The sequence below is a fragment of the Ixodes scapularis genome, unplaced genomic scaffold (assembly GCF_016920785.2).
Source record: "Ixodes scapularis isolate PalLabHiFi unplaced genomic scaffold, ASM1692078v2 PGA_scaffold13__105_contigs__length_92229423, whole genome shotgun sequence".
Taxonomy (NCBI): Eukaryota; Metazoa; Arthropoda; class Arachnida; order Ixodida; family Ixodidae; genus Ixodes; species Ixodes scapularis.
In genome coordinates, this window is record NW_024609839.1 from 47,888,588 (window position 1) to 47,907,536 (window position 18,949).

The 18,949-nt window shown below is 46.0% G+C and overlaps 3 protein-coding genes across 5 annotated transcripts in view; 2 read left to right on the forward strand and 1 right to left on the reverse strand.

Moving 5' to 3' along the window:
• The window catches only part of LOC8023981, a 51,710-nt gene extending 45,150 nt beyond the window's left edge, over positions 1-6,560 (forward strand). For 2 of the 3 annotated variants that reach the window (XM_040213353.3, XM_042289885.1), the window contains exons 10-11: positions 1,498-1,557; positions 3,515-6,560. In XM_040213353.3, coding sequence (XP_040069287.3) covers positions 1,498-1,557; positions 3,515-3,985 — 531 coding nt within the window. In that variant the 3' untranslated portion in view covers positions 3,986-6,560. Of the gene's footprint in view, positions 1-1,437; positions 1,558-3,514 lie in introns of all 3 variants that reach the window. The other variant, XM_040502014.2, reaches the window with a different exon arrangement.
• A 1,079-nt stretch (positions 6,561-7,639) lies between these two features.
• LOC8023982 (transmembrane protein 107) lies at positions 7,640-8,734 on the reverse strand. The gene has a single exon (XM_002403748.5). The coding sequence runs from the start codon at positions 8,302-8,304 to the stop codon at positions 7,888-7,890; it is 417 nt and encodes a 138-aa protein (XP_002403792.3). The 5' UTR covers positions 8,305-8,734; the 3' UTR covers positions 7,640-7,887.
• Positions 8,735-8,864: 130 nt separating this feature from the next.
• The window catches only part of LOC8023978 (ankyrin repeat and LEM domain-containing protein 2), a 34,831-nt gene continuing 24,746 nt past the window's right edge, over positions 8,865-18,949 (forward strand). Inside the window, exons 1-6 of the mRNA XM_029988596.4 lie at positions 8,865-9,081; positions 10,682-10,901; positions 12,269-12,424; positions 12,878-13,041; positions 13,911-14,099; positions 17,223-17,345. Of these exons, the coding sequence (XP_029844456.3) occupies positions 8,995-9,081; positions 10,682-10,901; positions 12,269-12,424; positions 12,878-13,041; positions 13,911-14,099; positions 17,223-17,345 (939 nt within the window). The 5' untranslated portion in view covers positions 8,865-8,994. The remainder of the gene's footprint in view (positions 9,082-10,681; positions 10,902-12,268; positions 12,425-12,877; positions 13,042-13,910; positions 14,100-17,222; positions 17,346-18,949) is intronic.

Sequence of the window (18,949 nt, forward strand, 5' to 3'; positions counted from 1 at the left end):
TTTCTTGTTTTTTTACTCACACATTCCTGTAAAAACCTTATTAGGGGTTGACAGTATAAACAAATGAAATTAGTTTAGTAAAGCCGGAAGCCAAGTCGCTTTCATATTGAAGTTAGTCAGTTGGAGAAATTACAAAATTCGGGTGCTGTTTTGTGATTGTCACTATGTATATTTATTGTTATTCTTTGAGACCCGCTGCTGTCTCCATAGGGTACGAGTGGAAAGCTGTCCGATTTCTGTTACAAGTTGAGCAGATAACGCTTAATGTTAATCGTAATAATAATAATAATAATAATAATATTAATAAAATGGGGACATTTGTTTTACATTAAACACAATACAGATATTAGATACGACAGGGGTGTCTTGGACAACAAAAGAGCTAAGAAGTTTAGTTTTTCATTTCTACTTTAAAATCCTTTTAAAGGGGCCCTGCAATGACTTTTTGACTGGTTTTTAATTTGCACTGAACATGAGCGTACTGAACGTAGTAACTTAATCCAACTTTTCTTTTCTCAAATTTCGCTTTATTTTAAAAGTTATAGGCAAATTAGAATTACAAAAACAAGCAAAAAATAACCTCCTTCATGACGTCGTAGGTCCTGCCTTGAGTAGCCTTGAACTAGAGGAGGAGTAGTGAGCTCATCGAGCGCACACGGCTGCCGCACTCCGTGTCGACGGCTCGAGAGGGCGCCACTAAAGCACGTGTTGGATAGGCTGTATGAAGCGGACGGCCAGGGCAGCTCGTATTGCGTTTGCAGCGCGACTAAACACTAGTTCGGCCTAACATTTCATTGGCCACAAACGACAGCAAACACGGGGTAAAGATCAGTTCAGAACAAGAGCCACTTCGCGCTGACGCACCGCCAAATGGCCGAATCGCCAGCAGGGCCCGCGCCGAAGGCCTTCGGAACGCTCGGAACCGGTCGGATTCTTGAGCCAGTATACGACCACACGACCACAGCGCCGCCGCGTACATCCGGGACCTTTCTACGCTCCTCGTTTGTCGTAGCCTCATCCCACTAGCCTTTTCTAGTATGCGCCGTTTTTTTCCGCTGCTTGGTGGCGGGTATGTCGACGGGTCATTTCTCGTTTCCGTACTTTCTAAACTGGATTTGTTTCTTTTCTGACCTAAAATAGTGAACAAAAACTACTTTCATACATAATTGAAACGGTTCACGACACTTATATTTTGTATCTCGACTAAAAAAAAAGCTCTTAGCGGCTTTGACCAGTGGCAAGCCCAGGACCAAAGACGTCACATTTTGCGCGCTTTCGGTACCGCGGGTCGCCCTCGTCGGTGGAGGAGGTTTCCGCGTCGTCCGGTTAAAATATGACGCACTGATATTTAGTTACTCTCTCCGTGCCCGCTGGCTTGCCCCAACCCCAAGAGACGTGGAAACCGCAAAAAAGGTAGACGCTTAAATATGATTGCAGGGCCCCTTTAAGACTCCTGAGAAGTTCTCCGGCGAGAGTCCCGAAGACTTCATGGACCAGGCGTGCCTCTTCAAGTCTGTCGGCTCTGTGTGCACTGCGTCAGTGGAGTCTACGCCAGTGGTGAGTGCTCTTGATTAATAATGGTATCTCGTGTCAGTCAGATGACTCTGATCTCATTCTTCGATGATTTTCAAAGCTGTCACGTTTTGAAGTCAAGAGAACGCAGACCTCAGCTAGTCTCAAGCGTGATATACAGTCACCGACAGAATGAAAACGGCAGAGGGGAATTTACGTTACACCGCCGCCAGCGTGAGCTTCCATGCCTTCAATAACACTTCGGCATTTCTTGAGCTTCGAGCGCGCGTATGCAGCAAAAGCACGATAGAAGGTAACGACCGCTTGCTGGAGGCAGGACATCTAAATGAGACGCCGTGCCGTTCTCATCCTTCCAGTGGTTATATATATATATATACATATACCGTATATACTCGAGTAATAGTCGCACTGTTTATGAAGAAAACCTGAGGGTTCGCTTTTCCGCGGGGCGCGCGGCTTGCCAATCACCGCGATCGGCAGCATGATTCTAGCGGTTTACAGGACAGAGATAACGTCTTCGCCCGCAGATATCATCGGTGAAGATTGCTTTTGTATGGAGAATCGTGTTCTCTATTTGGTTATTCGCTATGTTATTTATGCGCAACGCGATGATTGGCTGTATATGTGTTCTGCGGTAAAGTAGACGCAAGGGCCTTGTTCATAAATAGTACGGCTATTACTTTAGTAAATACAGTATGCAGGGTGTTTCACGAAAGGTAGACAAATTTGATATTGCAAAGACTACGCGTCGCAGCAAAAAAAGAAAAAAAGACGTGTAGTTCTGGCCCTAGGCCAGGGGCCTATTTAGGAAAATTATTAAATTAAAATTATATATATATATATATACAGGGTGTCTCAGAGAACGCAGGCCAAATCGCTCCTGCGAAAACTACTCATCGCAACGAAAAAAGGCTTGTGGCGTTGTGGTCCTAGGCCAGGGGCCCATTTAAGAAAATTATTAAAGTCCGGGATAATTAACTTATTAATTATTTTTGCCTAATTAACTTTTTTAATATTGTGTTTAAGGGCATGGTTTAAATTAGAAAATTGCTCAGCACCATCCAAAACCACTAAACCAACAAATTGCAGAACGATAGAAGGCACGAGAAGCATTTTACGGCCTTCTGAAAAACCGCACAAATTCGACGGGTTTTTAAGTTTCGGTTTGCTATCGGAGCGCATCTCGGCCCCGGCAGCACCGCGCCGCGTGGAGAGATAATGCAACCAGACTCTGCTGCGTCGCGCGATGACAGTGCAGCAAAGGTTGGTTGCACTATCTCTTCGCAGGGCGCGGTGCCGTCGGGGCGGAGATGCGCTCCGATAACAAACCGAAACTTAAACACGTGTGGAATTTGTGCGGTTTTTCAGAAAGCCGTAAAAAGCTTCGCGTGCCTTCTATTGTTCTGCAATTTGTTGATTTAGTGGTTTTCGATGATGCTGAGCAATTTTCTAATTTAAACCATGCCCTTAAACACAATATTAAAGAAGTTAATTACGCACAAATAATTAGCAAGTTAATTATCCGGGTCTTTAATAATTTTCTTAAATGGGCCCCTGGCCCAGGACCAAAACGCCAGAAGCCTTTTTTTGTTGTGATAAGTAGTTTTTGCAGGAGCGATTTGGCCTCCGTTTTCTGAAACATTCTGTATATATATATATAATATCCCGCTGTCTTTGGCGATTGTAGACTGTGACAGGTTAAGAGTTCAGGGGATGCTCCTCCCATTTCTTTCCACTTTAGTAGGGCGAACGTTAGAGAGGGGGAAACTTTCTCTCCTACGTTCGCTCTGCAAAAGTGGAGAGAGTTGGAAGGAGCCTTCCCTGAACTCTTAAACTGTCACCGACTGTAGCTACAGACATATGCCAATAAGTCTACCACAATACGCCCGTCTTTGTCAGAGCACGAATGCGTTCTGATATCTTCAAGGTGCGGTCCCGGTGCGCATAACTTACTGAACTCTTCGCGCGGGAACCTACGCAGCCCAAGAAGAGAGTTCCTGTGGCCACGGTATCCCCACAACCACAGAGCCGGCTGAGCACGCCCCGCCCGCCGCTCAGGGACCATCGGCACTTCAAGTCGCTCCTGAAACCCGCCGGGGACTCAGTCGAGTCCCTGGAAGGACGACAGAGCTCCTGCTGCTCGCGCAGAACCCTCAAGGTAGCTGCGACGACCAGCGGCCTGAGGGACAGTTCCGTTCCTTTGGCCGCCTCGCTGTCAGAGCTGAGCACGAGTGGCACTGAGGATGGCTTCGAGTTGGACTACTATGATTACGGCTGTCACGACGTTCCGGGATCGTTCTTCAGCGCCCAGGTGCTCGGATGGCCGCCTTTCCTGCCCCTGCCTCCGGATGATGAACTGCTTGAGCTGCAGCTGCAGCATTACACGTTGCCTCCACCCGAGACGGACTTGGTGGTCACCACACACGTTAACGAGTCTGAAGAAGAACAGTGACCATGGGCTCCGCGGGGTCTGTAACTGACTTCAGCCTCGGAAAAGTAGATGTGGTATAGAGCGTGGGGCTGGCGTCTTCCCAGTCGTGTTAGCAGACGTGAGTAGCGCTGTGTGTCGTCGCGCCAGTAGTCAACAAGCACCTCAGAGAGCCTGAAGAGTGGAGGCGCTTGACTTCGGAAGTCTGCAACTGGTCACCATCAGTGAGATGCTAACATCTGCTCGTGTTGTGATGCAGGAGATCATGCCGCAAAGGACGCGACATCTCTATGACAAAGCGATTTTTTTTTTTTTTAAGTTGCTTTGGGTCTGGCGGGGCATTTTTGGCCTGGGCGACTTTTCTGCAACCAACATTGGGACACCAATAGGGTAGTTGTGCATTCACATCGTCATCCCCTTTTCTTTGTATATTTGAATTCCTCTTCTTAATGTTGATCAAAACCGAGATACCGTCGTCATCTTATCACATTTCTGCCTAAATGACCTCGACATAGGACCAATCATTGAACCCTGTATTTTATATCAATGCATTTACAATCAAACCAAAACAAAACAAAAAAGGCCAAGAGGTATTTTTGAAAACTTGATTATACACTTCCAAAGTCTGATGATCCAATGGAGAAAACTATTTTATATTGTAAATTTATTTTGTAATGAAAAAGTGGCTTGAGATGCGATTTCTACCTTATAGCATTATCTTATTCTAAAATTGCTGGTACAGACTGGTGCAAGAAAAAAGAGAACCCCATAAATGTCGCCATATTTCTTTCTTAGTCCGATCGAACCTTTCTGGGATCGACTGCTTTAGAGTTTTTTACCGCTCGCCCGACTATTCACCGAACTGCTGCACTCTTGCTTTGAGGGGAGTGCGATCATGTATCATCATCCGAAGCATGCACGGTGTTCGACTTTAATGAAATTCAGGAAACGACCAACTCAGCACGATGGCATGGTTCTGTGATATGGCTAGAACGACATCACTGAGAGCGCGCGAAACTACACTTTGTATCATAGGAACGTTTTAGTGAAGCTCCGAAGCTTGAAAAATTAAGCTATCCTCATTTTCACCTCAAGAAAAAAGGAAGTTTTGCGCAAAGTTCATACGCTGCGCGAAGTATAGTTCTTACAAAAATGGGTTGTCGGGGGAAGAAGCGGTGCTTTTGGCATTTGAAACTTGTACGTCTTGATAAGATAACACCAACTTAATCTAAAATGCAACTACATATATCTTAATTCTCCGCGAGGAGCCTGACTTTTTTTTACTACAGTTCATCAGGTGAAAATGATTATAGTAATACTCAACTATGGAGTACTCCTGGCATTTTATTTTCGTGCTAGCTTTTGTTTCCGCGGGGAAAAGGGCCCCGAACGAATTGTCACTGTTTCAAAGAACTTTGAAGTGAAAGCCAGAAATGATTGAGCTCGTAAGTTCATGTTTATTGTATATACTGTGTGTATATTTTGTATTTGGCGGTGTCACATGATTTGCTATCAAGCTACGACCCAAGCTTGCTTGACTGATGTTACTACGTAGATGCCTTAAAACGAGAAAAATCTTTAATGTCGTTCTGGGGGAGGCTCGTGGGAAATTTTGTATGTATTGTTGTTTTTGTTTTGTTTTGTTTGATGATTTGTTGTTCTGAGTTCTTTTTTGTTGCAACGGCTATCAAAGGTGCCGTCGCTTATAAACAGCCAGATTTGTATGCACACCCCCGGAGATTATGAGCCGGAGCACCTGATCTGGACGACTGCTGCGCTGACCGTCGCGACAAGCTCCATTCTCTCTCTTATTGTCAAAGAGTTCAAAGATTGAGAACTTAGCTTCGCGTTCCAAGTCACGTTTGAAACAAACCTCCTTTAAAAATTGACAGGAAAGTAAAGAAGCATGGAGGGCTGTCGCAGCTCGTATTGCCGGCGGTAGTACACTGAGATTAACTTCTGATTGAAAAAGATATAGCCTTATTTTAAATTCGCCTGATGGCATAGCAACCTTGAACAGCACCTAGTCGCGGAAATTACCCTTTTTTTATATATTTTTTAAAGTTTGAGTCCAGGAGTAAATTATTATTATTATTACTATTATTTCATGCTGGCCGAGCTGAGATAGGAGAAAAAATTCTTGTATAAACTTCGGGGTGAAAGAAAATTCACATTGTGAACAGAAGCTTTTCGAGGGAGGGCAATTTTGAGGTCACAACTACTGAATGAGTTCATCCTGACCTGACAGTGGCACTTTCAAAAGATTTTTCTAGTCTTTGTTTAAAGAAAAAAAAACGGTCACAAACCGCTGGGTGAAAGTATACACGTCATAGAGTTAGCGAACGAATACTGTAAACCTTTAATGAGCAATTTCTGCCAGGCTCTAGTCATGACGCTCTGCGGTGAATCGCACGACAGCTTCGAAGCATCTGCCTACCGAGACTCTTCATCGTGAAGGACTGCAGCAGCTGGCACAAGTGCGGGTTCAGTGTGTTGCGCGGAGTACCAGGGGTGAACTTTTAGTTCCAGAAACTCCGGAGGAATTTTGTTACAACATGGAAAAATAAAGACTTCTATGGAAGATCTGCAACGCTAGAAATAACTGCATGCGCACCAGTGTTTCTTTCTTGATTTTTTTGTTTTTTTGTTTTCAGATAACAGATGATTGAATCACTTCGTTCGTCACAGTCCTTGTAGCAGTCCATATGATATAACAAAGTCAAAGCATTCAGGTGATATACCCTCCCTTTCGTAACAAAATGACAATAGGATGAGAGAAAAACGGATCTTGTCATCGAGAATAAAATTTCAGAAGGTATCAACGCGGATGTAAAGGATGGCGAAAATAATCCCTGGAGAAGGGAAACAAAGGGGGCTAAGGACATAGCCCCCTTTGCTCCTACATAGCCTCGGATGCGCAAATACGGTTCACTAAAACTCTCTATTGTCTGCAGAGTGTCCTTGGTATAGGTAATGTGATCGCGGCTCCAGGTGCAGGTCTTCGTCCTCGTGTTTTTTTATTCATTCATAATGTTCGTCTCGCCCAGGTTCGGCTGTAGCCGGCCCTTATCGTTTCACCGAGCCACACCCCTCTTCCTTGGACCCCACCTTATTACAGGTCACCAACATCAAGCGGAGCGCAAGTTCGTCTGCTTCTTCTGCAGGCGTTCTGGTGATGTCGGAACGCCGAGCTCTGATTGGCTCTGGTTAGAAGGCTAGTAGGTAGACATCAAAGCAAGCTGCCTCGAGGTCTACCCCAGGGTGTAAGATAGACAGGTGGTGAAACGAGAGCCAAATGAGCGACCGAATTGTGTCCCCCTCGGTTTTCTCTCTTTCTGTGGCGCCATCTATGTGGAGTACCGCGAACTTTCACTCCGAGTGGGCGAACGCTGGCGACCGGCTAAACTGACGGAGAAGGTTTCTCGTGGATTTTCAATGGAGGACTTTCGTGCTCTCAGTTTATTTTGCGCACTCTCCCATAAAGTGCCATGCAAATTCGATTCCAATTTTTTTCTTCTCGCCGCAGCGCCATCTGTCGTAAATCGGGGGTACCCGCAAGCCACCCGCAAGCAGACGAGTACACAATCGGGTCACGGCGCTGCGGTAGGTTTCTATGGGCCGTTTCCCCACCTGTCTATCTTACACCCTGGTCTACCCACTGTCCTTCAATCAGAGCTCGGCGTCTTTCTGACGTCACCATGACCCCTGCAAAAGAAGCAGACGAAATAACTTGCGCTCCGCATAGCAATTGCCATGACCCTAAAAATGCACAAGGTGCATGAAGGCACCTACCGCAGAGGGTTAATTCATGCATAACACATGCGACAGCACAACGAAGGGGTTAAACAACGCTACGTCCGCGTTTATTGTTCAATATACATATATATACAAAAGAATTGCGACGTTGTTGTTGTTTTTCTTGTTTACTACGGAGTCCTTCCTAGCACGAGCACGCCCACCACAATACACAGTTCGGCGAACGCGGGCAGTACGCTGCAGAACGCGAAGATCCACCAGTAGCCCGCGCATCCCCAGCTCTCGACGACGTAGTACGCCAGCGCGATGCTGGCCGCGCAGTGCGCTGCGATCGAGAGCAACGCCTGACTCGGAAAGAACATGGAGATACCGGAGAAGAATCCGACGAGCTCGAAGACGACCAACAGGATGGCCAGCGAAAGTCCCACGACGATCTCGGTGTCCTTCCTGGCGTAGTCGGCGTCGCTGAAGCCCCACGGCAGGCAGGCTCGGATGTTGTCTTCGCGCGCCCATAGCAACGTCACTAGGAGCACGAAGTGTGCGGACAGCGTGAGAAATCGGGCGGGCACTAAGGCATCGTTTCTCATGTCCTTTCGAGAATGGGCAAAAGGCAGTGCGTTGAATTAACTGCTTGCCCGTGCGGTGAATGGCGAGGACAAGACGCGCACCGCAAGCCCTCAGAAAAACATGGTAACCAAGGTAACCATGGTAAACAAGGTAAAATAAACTCCGTGGAAGCGTTACCGCTTACACGAAACGAGCAATGGCGAGTGCGTTTGGAAGTTGGCGTCAGATCGTTCAAGACCACATGCAGCAACTGTTTGGAGCGCATGACGATAGACAAGACCTCGAAGCCGCCGTGACCGCCGTGACTAACGACATCCCACGAACGAACGATAATCATCTGTCAATCTTTCAAAAGGCCGCCAAAGTTTAAATGGATATAGAGGTGGGGCCGCGCCTCTTGCAGCCAATCTTGTGCGAGCTTGACCGTCGCGTCGCGTCTATTCTAAAATAAATGTTCAAATAAAAACGCCGTTCATTACAGAATAATTTTTAAACAAATATTCTAAATAATATAATATAAAAATAAAAAAATTAAATGCTAACTTATAGTTGAGCCGTCACAACAGTCCCGAAGAAAATGGGGGTGCGCTTTGTGATGCTGTGATTCTGGACACTCAGTCGACTCGGTCGGTGTGCTCATCGAGTTAAGTCAGCTGTTCGCGTCGTCACGGGGAGCATCCCTAAGTTCAGTGACTTTGTCGCTTTATTGTATGCTACTTGGCCGACTTCTCTGCCTGCATTGCGTTCTCGAGCTGCGATCTGAGCTACAGTCGTCTTGCAGCACGCACTCTTCTGCGGTAAGTCATACGCTAATTTGTTTATCACAGACGAGGTACATACTTCTTTGAACCTGTTTCACGCGCTGTCACCTTACGATGATAAACTTGTGAATTCAAAAGCGCAGCCACACGCACGTTCTTACGCTCGCCTACTTACCACCGCCTTCTGCGCTTGCATTTGGCAACAAAAACTTTGCGGTCGCCTCGTCGCACATGCCTTCAGCCCAACTCCCATGCTCGCCATCGAGCCGCTTTGGTCGTTAAACAGCAACGTAAGCTTCAATTTGCTCTGACGTGTTAGGAACGGCGTGCTAGGTCTTCGGCCGTTGGATGGCACGGCTTAATATGGAGTGCTGAATTTTGTCGAAGCACGCCAAGGTAAAAGAGTGTATAAAAACGCCGCTGTGTCCACTTGTACCTCTATTCCTCTAACTTCACGCTTCGTCAAAATTCAGCTGTCCGCTTTAGCTTTAACAAATGTGAACTAACTAGCTCAAGAGAAGCCCTTAACGTAGATGGCATAGTTCGCAAAAGGGGCTGATAGGCAGAGGGGGGAGGCACTCATCGAATGACGTTTTAGCGAACGCCCAAGTTTCATCGAATGACACTTTAGCGAATAGTCGGACGCCGCGAAGCGGCGTTTTCGGGTGGGCCAAGTGAGTTCATATTTTTGTAATGAGTTGCCGCAGACTGTCGCCGCGAAGCGGCGTAAAGCGCAGCGCGACGGATGGGTTAACGCGCGCCCCCGTTATTCGCTAAAACGACCATTCGCTCAAATGTCGCCGTTCGCTAAAATGTCATTCGCTCTTGTGATATGGACCCATCGAATTATATTCCTGCCAGCTTCTGCGACCTCGGCTGGCACAGCTGTATGTCGGCCGAAGTATAACGCATCGTTCATCGGGTAATTTGTCATTGTCTTGCATTCAAGAATGTCATTTAGCGTTGCATTTCGTAAGTAGCGTTACTAATATGTTTGACAAGCCTGGCAAGTAAACAAACGAATGCTTTTTACTGGACCAACAGCTGCCGCTGCCAGGCATTTATAATTTGTCGTCATCGGATAATTTCTTTGAAATAGTGATTCACGTGTACAACTTAGTCGCCCACGCGGCAGTGTGGCGAACAGATAGTGCGCTATGTAAGTACTCGTGATGCTTCTTGACATTGTGAAAGCTCAATTTGAACTCAATTTCGAATCACTGTGTGAAGGCTATGGGCTCCACCCTGAATCCACTTGTTGCAAAATGGGGAGTGCCCTTCGCGGCCTTGAAAGGAATTTCGGGAACTGGCTGTAGGAACCGACTGTAGCAGACGATGAAGTCGATGCCGGCAGGCGAGGGCAGTTGCGCAACTGTGCTGCCATATCTCTCTATTGTGGTGTATGTTGTGGTGCAGGACATTCCCATCATTCACAGTGCACTTTGCACACAGCCTTTGAAGTGTTTTACAACCGATTTATTTGTTTGATTTGGGAGGCTTGTGCAATGGAAACACTCTTTGAATTCAGTGAGGTTTCCCCTTGTAGTTTTTGTCTGGAAAGATTTTTTTTTTTTTTTTCAGATTTATTTACATTGTTAATTTTTGTCTGGCTGTGCCTGTTTCCTTCCCAAAACAGGTAGCTGCAGAGGTGGTGCGAGATGCGACGATGACAAGCATGGGCATGACGAAGGAAAACGGCAACTCCGCTGCCAACGGGCCAGCCACTGCAGCTTTTGCCGGTTCTGAACGACCACTGACATCAAAATGCAACGGCGCGTCGTCGAAAGAGGCAGCGCCGCCAGTTCTGTACTACGGGATTGCCCTCGGAGCAGGCACGACAACATGCGATGACGATGGTATATGTCAAGTTCGTTGCTTAGTGTTTACTTACTCAATTAGTTTTTTTTTTTTTTATCCACATGACATGGCTATTGTTCCGTGTTTTCCGAAAAACTTAGAAAAACACTTGACAAAATTGCCTTAGATTTATTCAAGAACCTGTAATGTCCCAATACAAAAAAAAAAAAGCAAAACTATTTCTAATAAAGTTTGGTTGGAGCATAGTTATAGAACATAAGGTTTCATAAAAGGGGGGTGCATAAAGGCTCCTATGTTACATCCTTTTCCGCTCTACCCCATGCAGCCACGGGGTGTACAGTGATGGGATGGGATAAAAATGAGCTTCCAGCAACTACCTCCAGGGAGGTTAGGGTTTTAAGGTGTAAACATTTATTATAGCAGCACTTGTTTGGAAGTTTTGTTGTAGATCAGATTAGTATTGCCAATGGCAAGTGCGGCAATGTCAAATGGAAGTGAGGATACATTAATTGACACAAGTTTTTTTTTAACCTGGCACATGTTTACACCAGGATATGATATATTCCTATTTTTGTAAACTAGGAAATGCTACGAAATTCCGAATTTAGGAAAATTGGGAATCTTAACCAGTACCTCCAACACACTCTAAATTTTGGGCAAAAATTAAAATCCAAAAAACACTCAGAAATTTACAAAAAAATTTTGAAAATGCAATATCCTAGCTATAGTACATGTTTCTTGTTGTTTTGCAGTCTAACTACAGGGTAATGTTTGAGTGGTCGTGCGTCGCTCCTTGTCGGCTGTACGTAGGTGTTCAAACTGCAGATGGTGCTTGTTGCTCTCGTACAACAAACGAGCGTGTCAAGTTTGGATCTTTTCAAAAAGTAACCAGGAGTGAAGGTTCCTAAAGGTATGAAATTGAGTAATCACTGATGCAAATATAACTACCGCACAGACAACATCTTCTGCATTTTTTTTTTTCTGCTTGTTTAGTCATTGCACAATGTCTGCGGCACCAAGACAAGACCGAATTGTCTGACGAGGCCTCGATGCCGCTTAGTAAATGAAATAACACAATATTTTCTATAAACTCTATCGACAGGCAAGCAGAATATTGTACATTTAGAAATGCTTCAACAGCAAAGCAAAAAAAAAAAAATCAAAACATGTTGCTCAGGCAATTTTTAAGGTTTAGTTTTCGTGGGGAAGGAAAAAAGTGTAGCACAAATGAAGAGCTGTTCCAGACATTCTCAGTGGAATAGATGCAAACTAAGTTTCTTGTGGCAGCCAAAGGTCTGCCTCCCAAGAATTTTATATTTACTCATTGGTGGTTCCCACAGTAAGACATTTATGCTTTCATTTAGATACTTTTTCTTCATCGCTGCTGTAATGCCCCTCGTTACAGAACTGCCACTCGTCTTCGCGGACCGTACCTTGGCGCTGCGGTGCGTCAAGAAGTATCGCGGAGCGCGGTTCAAGACCTTCTCATCGAGGGAGGAAGCTGCACAGTTTAGTATGCAACTTGCAGCGGTTCCCGTGGAGACCTCAGAAGTGCCCGCAGGTCTGCTCAGTACTACATACATTCCAAGGGTGTCTTAGTTCTGCTTCTAATTATATGGGGTCATCGGTTAACTGTGACGAGCCTAAACAGCTTTCGAATCAAATTTTAGCCTCCCTCAGCTTGGCATCATTATAGTCTATAGTCGGTCATTGAAAGCAGCACAACCCTTTTCTACAAAGCCCTTTACCCTTTCCACTTTAGCGGAGAAAATGCTGGAAAGGACTGAACTACCAGGGGTGGCAAGCGGAGAGCTTTGTGGGTGGGGTTTATCCCGCCTTTTCTAACCTGCAACAGACTGTCATGTGCCCCGGTTTTGTAGAGATTTCTTGGGCATTCCTCGACAGTTTTCTGCCACGCTTTTAGGCCTAAAGGAGTCTTTGCAGGACGCCAGTGTTTTTGATTGTGTTCAAGGTACAAAGTTTGTTACCAAAAACGTTTTTCCCCCAATTCCAGTCCTAATGGGCGAGAAAAGCAGTCCATACAGAGGTCCAAAGTCTCAAGACCTGGTTTTGTTTCGGAAGATGATCGAAGCCGGCAACGCCGCGGCTTTCCAGCAGACGGTCTGGTCCAATCCACGTTACCTCGTCAGTGGTGGCGACACTCCGACCATCGTTCAGGTGTGTGTACTCTGCCGCGGCTTTTTTTTTTTTTTTTTTGTGCAGAATGCATGTTTTTTTTGCGAACCGTGCCATGTTTACTCTATTGTAGTGCGACCACATTTGTAACGAAAAGGTCAAATTTGCATGCTGCCCTGTGGGACAAAATAAAACCCCGAATGCAAAACAAAGCTAACTGGGAAATGCTAGTGTACCTTTACAGTGCTTCATTCGGTTCGGTTAGAGTGCCCGACGGGGACGACAGTCGTCAAAGGTTAAAAAAAGTCCACATGCCAGACACCCCACTCTAGAAGCCACCGTGGCTATCGTATGAGGTTGGGGAATTCCTTGGAATATTACAATGTGTATGCCAGGGGTCTCCAAACTTTTTGACTAAAAGGCCGAACGGGGGATCTGTCGCTCTCTCTCGGGCCAGAAAATAAACAAGTCAATATAAATGAGGAAAACTTGCATATCGTCCTATAGGTAAGCCTTTAAATAAGAAATTGAAAAGTGGAGTAAACATTAAAAAATAAGAATATAAGGTGGGTGAATTTATCTACTTTATTTATAAATTTCAATATTTAGCTAATTATGACGTTGCACGATAAATAATCGGGACCCAGAAAACTCGCCAGGCATAAACCAAATCGCATAGAAACTTTGGCTGTTCCGACAGGGCAGGAGACTAATGAGAATGGTAGAACTGATGCTGACAATGCAATCTATAGACACAACAAAGGACACCGAGTGACTTCAGCTTTTGATGCTGTTTGATTGGTCTCATTGGCTCGTAGCGTTTGCCGAGTTCGGACTTTAAGGTGAAACGAAATATAGTAATGTGCGCCTAAACGAGCTCTTCTTTCTTTTTGTCTTTTTTCAATACACAGGAGGGCTTTCGCTACAACGCGTTGCACGTGGCTTCGATGAAGGGCCAGTCCATCCTGGTGCAACTGATTCTGGAGACGCTGCAAGACCTCAGGTTGCTGGAGCTCCTGTACACCGATGACGCTCCGGACGTTCGTCTTCGACGCATGGCCTACATTCTGGACCTGTACCTGAACACGCCCGACAAAGGGGTGAATGCAGTCGGCTCTTGTTCGCATTTCTCGGTTGTCCAGATCAATATCGCAGCACAAGACCAGCTTCACCCCTTAAAGGGATGCTGAACCGAAGTCTGGATTCCACAAAATTTGCGGCAAAAGCGTGCAACGGGATGCTACAAACACCAAAGCATAACTCATACAGCGATATCTCGAACGGATGACCGTATTTTTCAAAAAAAGGAGGTGCTTTTGACAGAAATGTTTTTGTCTTGTCTTTTTAAGGAGAGGAAACGGCCTCACATTTTTTATGCCTCGCCGCCTTTAGGGAGCGAAGCGAAGAGAGAAGGAAACAAGATACAGTCGAACCTCGATATAACGAACTTCAATGTAACGAAATCCTCGATTTAACGAAGTATTTTTATTTTTCATAATTTCTTGCCCATAGACCCCATGTATTTTTAGTCTCTATATAACAAAGTCTATTTTGCTGTTATTTCAATATAACGAAGCGCCATTGCCATAGAAGGCAATAAATCAATAGACTCTAAAAAACAACTTCGCAAAAAAATTGTGGTTAAAAAAAAATTATTCACAAACGCGAGCGCTTGATAGGTTACTTCACGGGGACAGGCCTTCCAACGTTCCTAGGCTGCCCGAGGATGCCGCGCCGGTAGCGCCGGCGAGGCATGCGGCAAAGCGGATTCCGCGGGGCTGGCCATAAAATGCCGAGCAAAAAGTTAACACGGCATAACAGCATCACCTCTGACATTCACTGATCATCATAGTCCACTGTACCGCGGGTAGCGCGGGAGCCAACTTCAGCGGGGGAGTGACGTGATGGCGCGACCTAGAGTTCCTGTATAGGCTCCCTACGGGAGCCAGAGTTGCGCATTTGTTTTCCCAGCGCCGCTATTCGCCGAGATCCATCGCGTGAAAAGCAAAGCATCCGTTGGCGTGCAAGAAAGCCACCTTTACGGTCGCTCTGCCGACGTTTCTCTTGCCCCGGCGTATGTTTCCCTGCTTTCCGCCTCCTTTTCCTCCTCTCCTGTTTCCCATGCACGGCAGCGCGCGCAGCGCCGCTATTCGCCAAATTTAGTCACGTGAGGAGCAAAGCATCCAGCTCGTGCGGGAAATCCGGCGTTACGGCCACGCGCCGAGGCTGAATGCGCAACTCTGCTACCGTAGGTAGCATATACAGGAACTCTAGCGTGACCGCACGGGCAGGGCCATCTAGGAGAAGACCGAGAAGACCAATTATCGCTGGATTATCGTCTTGCGAGCGTGATGTAAAGCAAAGGCGCAAGCACACTGTGGGCGCAAGGGGGCAAGTAAACTGTGCGGGCAATAAGGCCCCGGGCAAGAGTGCTGTGTAGGTTGGAAACATTGGCACCGCCTAAACTAAACAGCTTTATTTTTCAACTCGGCGGTTCACTTACGTGCTTGCTGCCATAGGGAAACGCAAAGTTATTTCTTTGGATGAGAAAGCAAACGTTTTGGACGCCATCCTGAAGAAACTGCCAAGATCACGAGCACTCGGGAAGTGCTCGACGCAATGGACGTACTGAGGAGGTACACGGCGTCGCATGGGCAGCAAGATGCCGTGCAAGCGCTCTGGCCGCTCGAACGCCGTATGACGCCGCTGCTACTGTCGGACAAGGCGCAAGCAAAACTCGCGGACTACTTTGCCCCTAAATAAATGTCATTTTCGGTGAGTTTTCATACCCGTGAAATGTTTCGGAATTTGATTTTTGCATGCTAAAGCCAAATTTCAATTTAGCGAAATTTCAATGTAACGAAGTAAATTGCGATTTTTACCGACTTTGTTACATCGAGGTTTAACTGTACCTTAGTGTCACGCACCTCGTCCACATTGTTCAATCTCGACCTCTTTTTTCCAAAATAGGCTGTCCATTCGAGATTGTGTTTTACGAGTAGTGTTGTAGTGATTGTAGTGTCCCGCTTACAGCTCCTGCATTGTTTTCTGTAATCCAAATTTCGGTTCACCATCCCTTTAAGTGGGTTTTTATTCTGGGGAGGGGGTGAGACCATGCTTTAGGGAATTTTACTACTAAGAAATCTTCAACTTGTGAAAAATTTGAACTGCTTTGTTTAATGTAAGGGAATAACATGTTGCATCCTGTGCTGAACTACAGAGAGGGGTAGACTGCTAATTTTTACTCATTTAATTTTCTGTAGTAGGTCATGGACTGGTGTTCTGCAGGTGAATTTCTTAAAAATATGCTAGGCTTTGTATGTATAAATTCCCTAGGTTTTCTTGTTACTGAGGTTATACTCATCTTCGTGTCATTGTCGCTGCTTCCCTGAAGCAATGCCAAGATTTCAGCATCTGTCAAAAGCAGTATTGGTATGGTACAACAGTCACGAAAGACCTTTTAAGAGGATAGAAGGAACACCACCGTTCCGTCTTTCATCGGTGGGGTGGGAACTCGTTACATTTTGTGAAGAACTGCAGAAGGAATGGGGTTCCTTTTTTTTAGTTCATATCGTAGAATACTGCACATCCGCCTACATATTCCCAAATTTGTAAGATCTGAGAAAATATGCACAGTACGTACATTGATATGTAAAATTGATGACTGGACAAGCACCCATCCCCCATTTTTTTTGCGATTATCTCTAAATTTTTAGTTGGCACTTGCTCAGTATTTTATGGTATATCTGGTTTTTGTTTGAATTTAGTAGGCATTTAGACTTTTTTTATCATCAGCTATTGCAACAGGGGATGGGCAAGTGCCTGAGAGATGGTTGAAAACAAAGAAGCAATTGTGTTTGTTCGAGCTTGCTTTATTTTGAATTATCCAAAACTCTATTTCCTTAGAATACGCCAATGTAACAATCGGGGATTTCTTTGTAGCATCCAAAGATCCAGATTTTCTTTGTCTTGAATCGACAAAAGTGTGGAGAGTACATGCTTGTGAGCACAGCCCATGGGCATTGCCATCTTGCTGCTAGTGTGTGTAGATCGTCTCTTAGTTGAGCCTCGCCAAGGCTTGTTCACGGCTGCCAGACTGGCACCTAAACAGAGCATTTTCCATCCACAGTGTCCAGACTAGCTTTTGAAGCGTGGCTGCTTGCAAACTTTTATAATCGGACCCCGTTACATGTCCATTTATTGAGTGTCTCTTGTTGCTGCAGCGCTGCGAGACTCCGCTGCATTTCGCCTGCAAGTTTGGCCACATTGGGGCCGTGGAACTCCTGCTGGCCCAACCCCTGTGCGACCGCAACGCACTGAACAAGTTTGGACAGACTGCTCGACAGGTGAGAATACCTTTCAAGTTGAGAATGCTTCTGAGAGTGCCTGTTGGGATGAAAATACTTGTGAGAATACCCGTCAGGGTGAGAGTACCTGTGAGAATGCCTGTTAGGGGTGAGAGTACCTGTGAGAATACCTGTTGGGGGTGAGAATACCTGTTGGGGGTGAGAATACCTGTTGGGGGTGAGAGTACCTGTGAGAATACCTGTTGGGGGTGAGAGTACCTGTGAGAATACCAATCTGGCTGAGAACGCCTGATGGGTTTTCTTACCCTGTTGGGTATTCACTAACAGAACGAGAACAGCAGGGCACCTCTTCGAATGCCCAGTCTCGTTGCCTTTCGTTGCACTCCGGCTGCACATGCATGTTAGTGGCTCGTTAAGATGCTGAAGCGTTATTGCAGGTAGGAAGCTCTCACTTGAGATGGAACAACTGAAACTCCTCTTGGCCGTTCTAACCCTGTCAGTGACCACAGAGTTGCCTGTCGTAGTAACAAACGGTTTGAACGTTATATCCTCGGCTGTGGTGCCCTGTTGTCGGCTTTTTTGCGTGTGCCTGCATGTCGAGACCCGCCTTTACGGCTTCGGTGTTGCAACATATGACGCGCGTGTGCACGCAGTACGCTGCAGGTACGCCCGCACATGCACATGCATCGAGCGCTCCCGAAGTGCGCAAGGGGCCGGGCAGTGTCGGCCGCAGGCGCTGAGAGTAGCGTCGTAACGTGGACAATGGTCCCTGCCCATTCCGGCACATCAGACGTGGAGCTCTGCACGCTCTGCCTTCACCTGTTTGCTAATTATTTTTTTTTGTGGTTTTCTTAGTTTGCTGTTTGCCTCTGCGGAGATGGGGGAGGGAACACAAGGGTCTCGATGTGCCTCCATGTAGACTCGTCTGCTTTCGGCACCTCGGCCTTCGTAATAAGCGTTGTCGGCTGCTGATACACATCAAATAATCCGGTTCGAAATGCATGCAATCAGTCGGGATTATGTGATAAAAGCGATAATTAAAACAAAACTATTTCATTATAACGAGAGATTAGTGTATGTATGCTTTGAGCATTTTTATAAAGACAGCTTCTGTATGATCAATTTGAAAAGATTGTCATATGAGGAAGAAACATGCCTCGGATAGTGTTGCAAGTCATGTATTGTACGACGTATTAGCGGTGTGACAACAGAAGCTGCAGTTTGCCCAATTAATTTCGAAAAAACTGACCGGAAGTTTGAGAAGAAGATTGTGGTGGTGGATGCCTTTTGACGTTTTGTACCATTAAAAATTGTGCAAAAGGGCTGGCAGTCCTACCAACGGGTCGTTTTGTAGTAGTGAAAATTTTGAGGGTTTAGATTTCCAGCGTAATATAGTCGCAGACAGGATGAGAACTACAGAGCGGGCAAACTCGAGCCTTGAAGGCACCAAAGCGTCGTCGAAGGTAGGAGGCTTTCGCACGGGGGGCAGGATGATTGAAGCTCCTATCTGCCATTCTAATCCTGTTTGGGACTATGGAGGACTCTAAAACGTGCTAGCAACACACCGGCGATTAATTTCGCTTCTTGGTTAAGTCCATATTACAAATCGATCGGACTTGCAGCTGATTCCACGTCTTCTCATT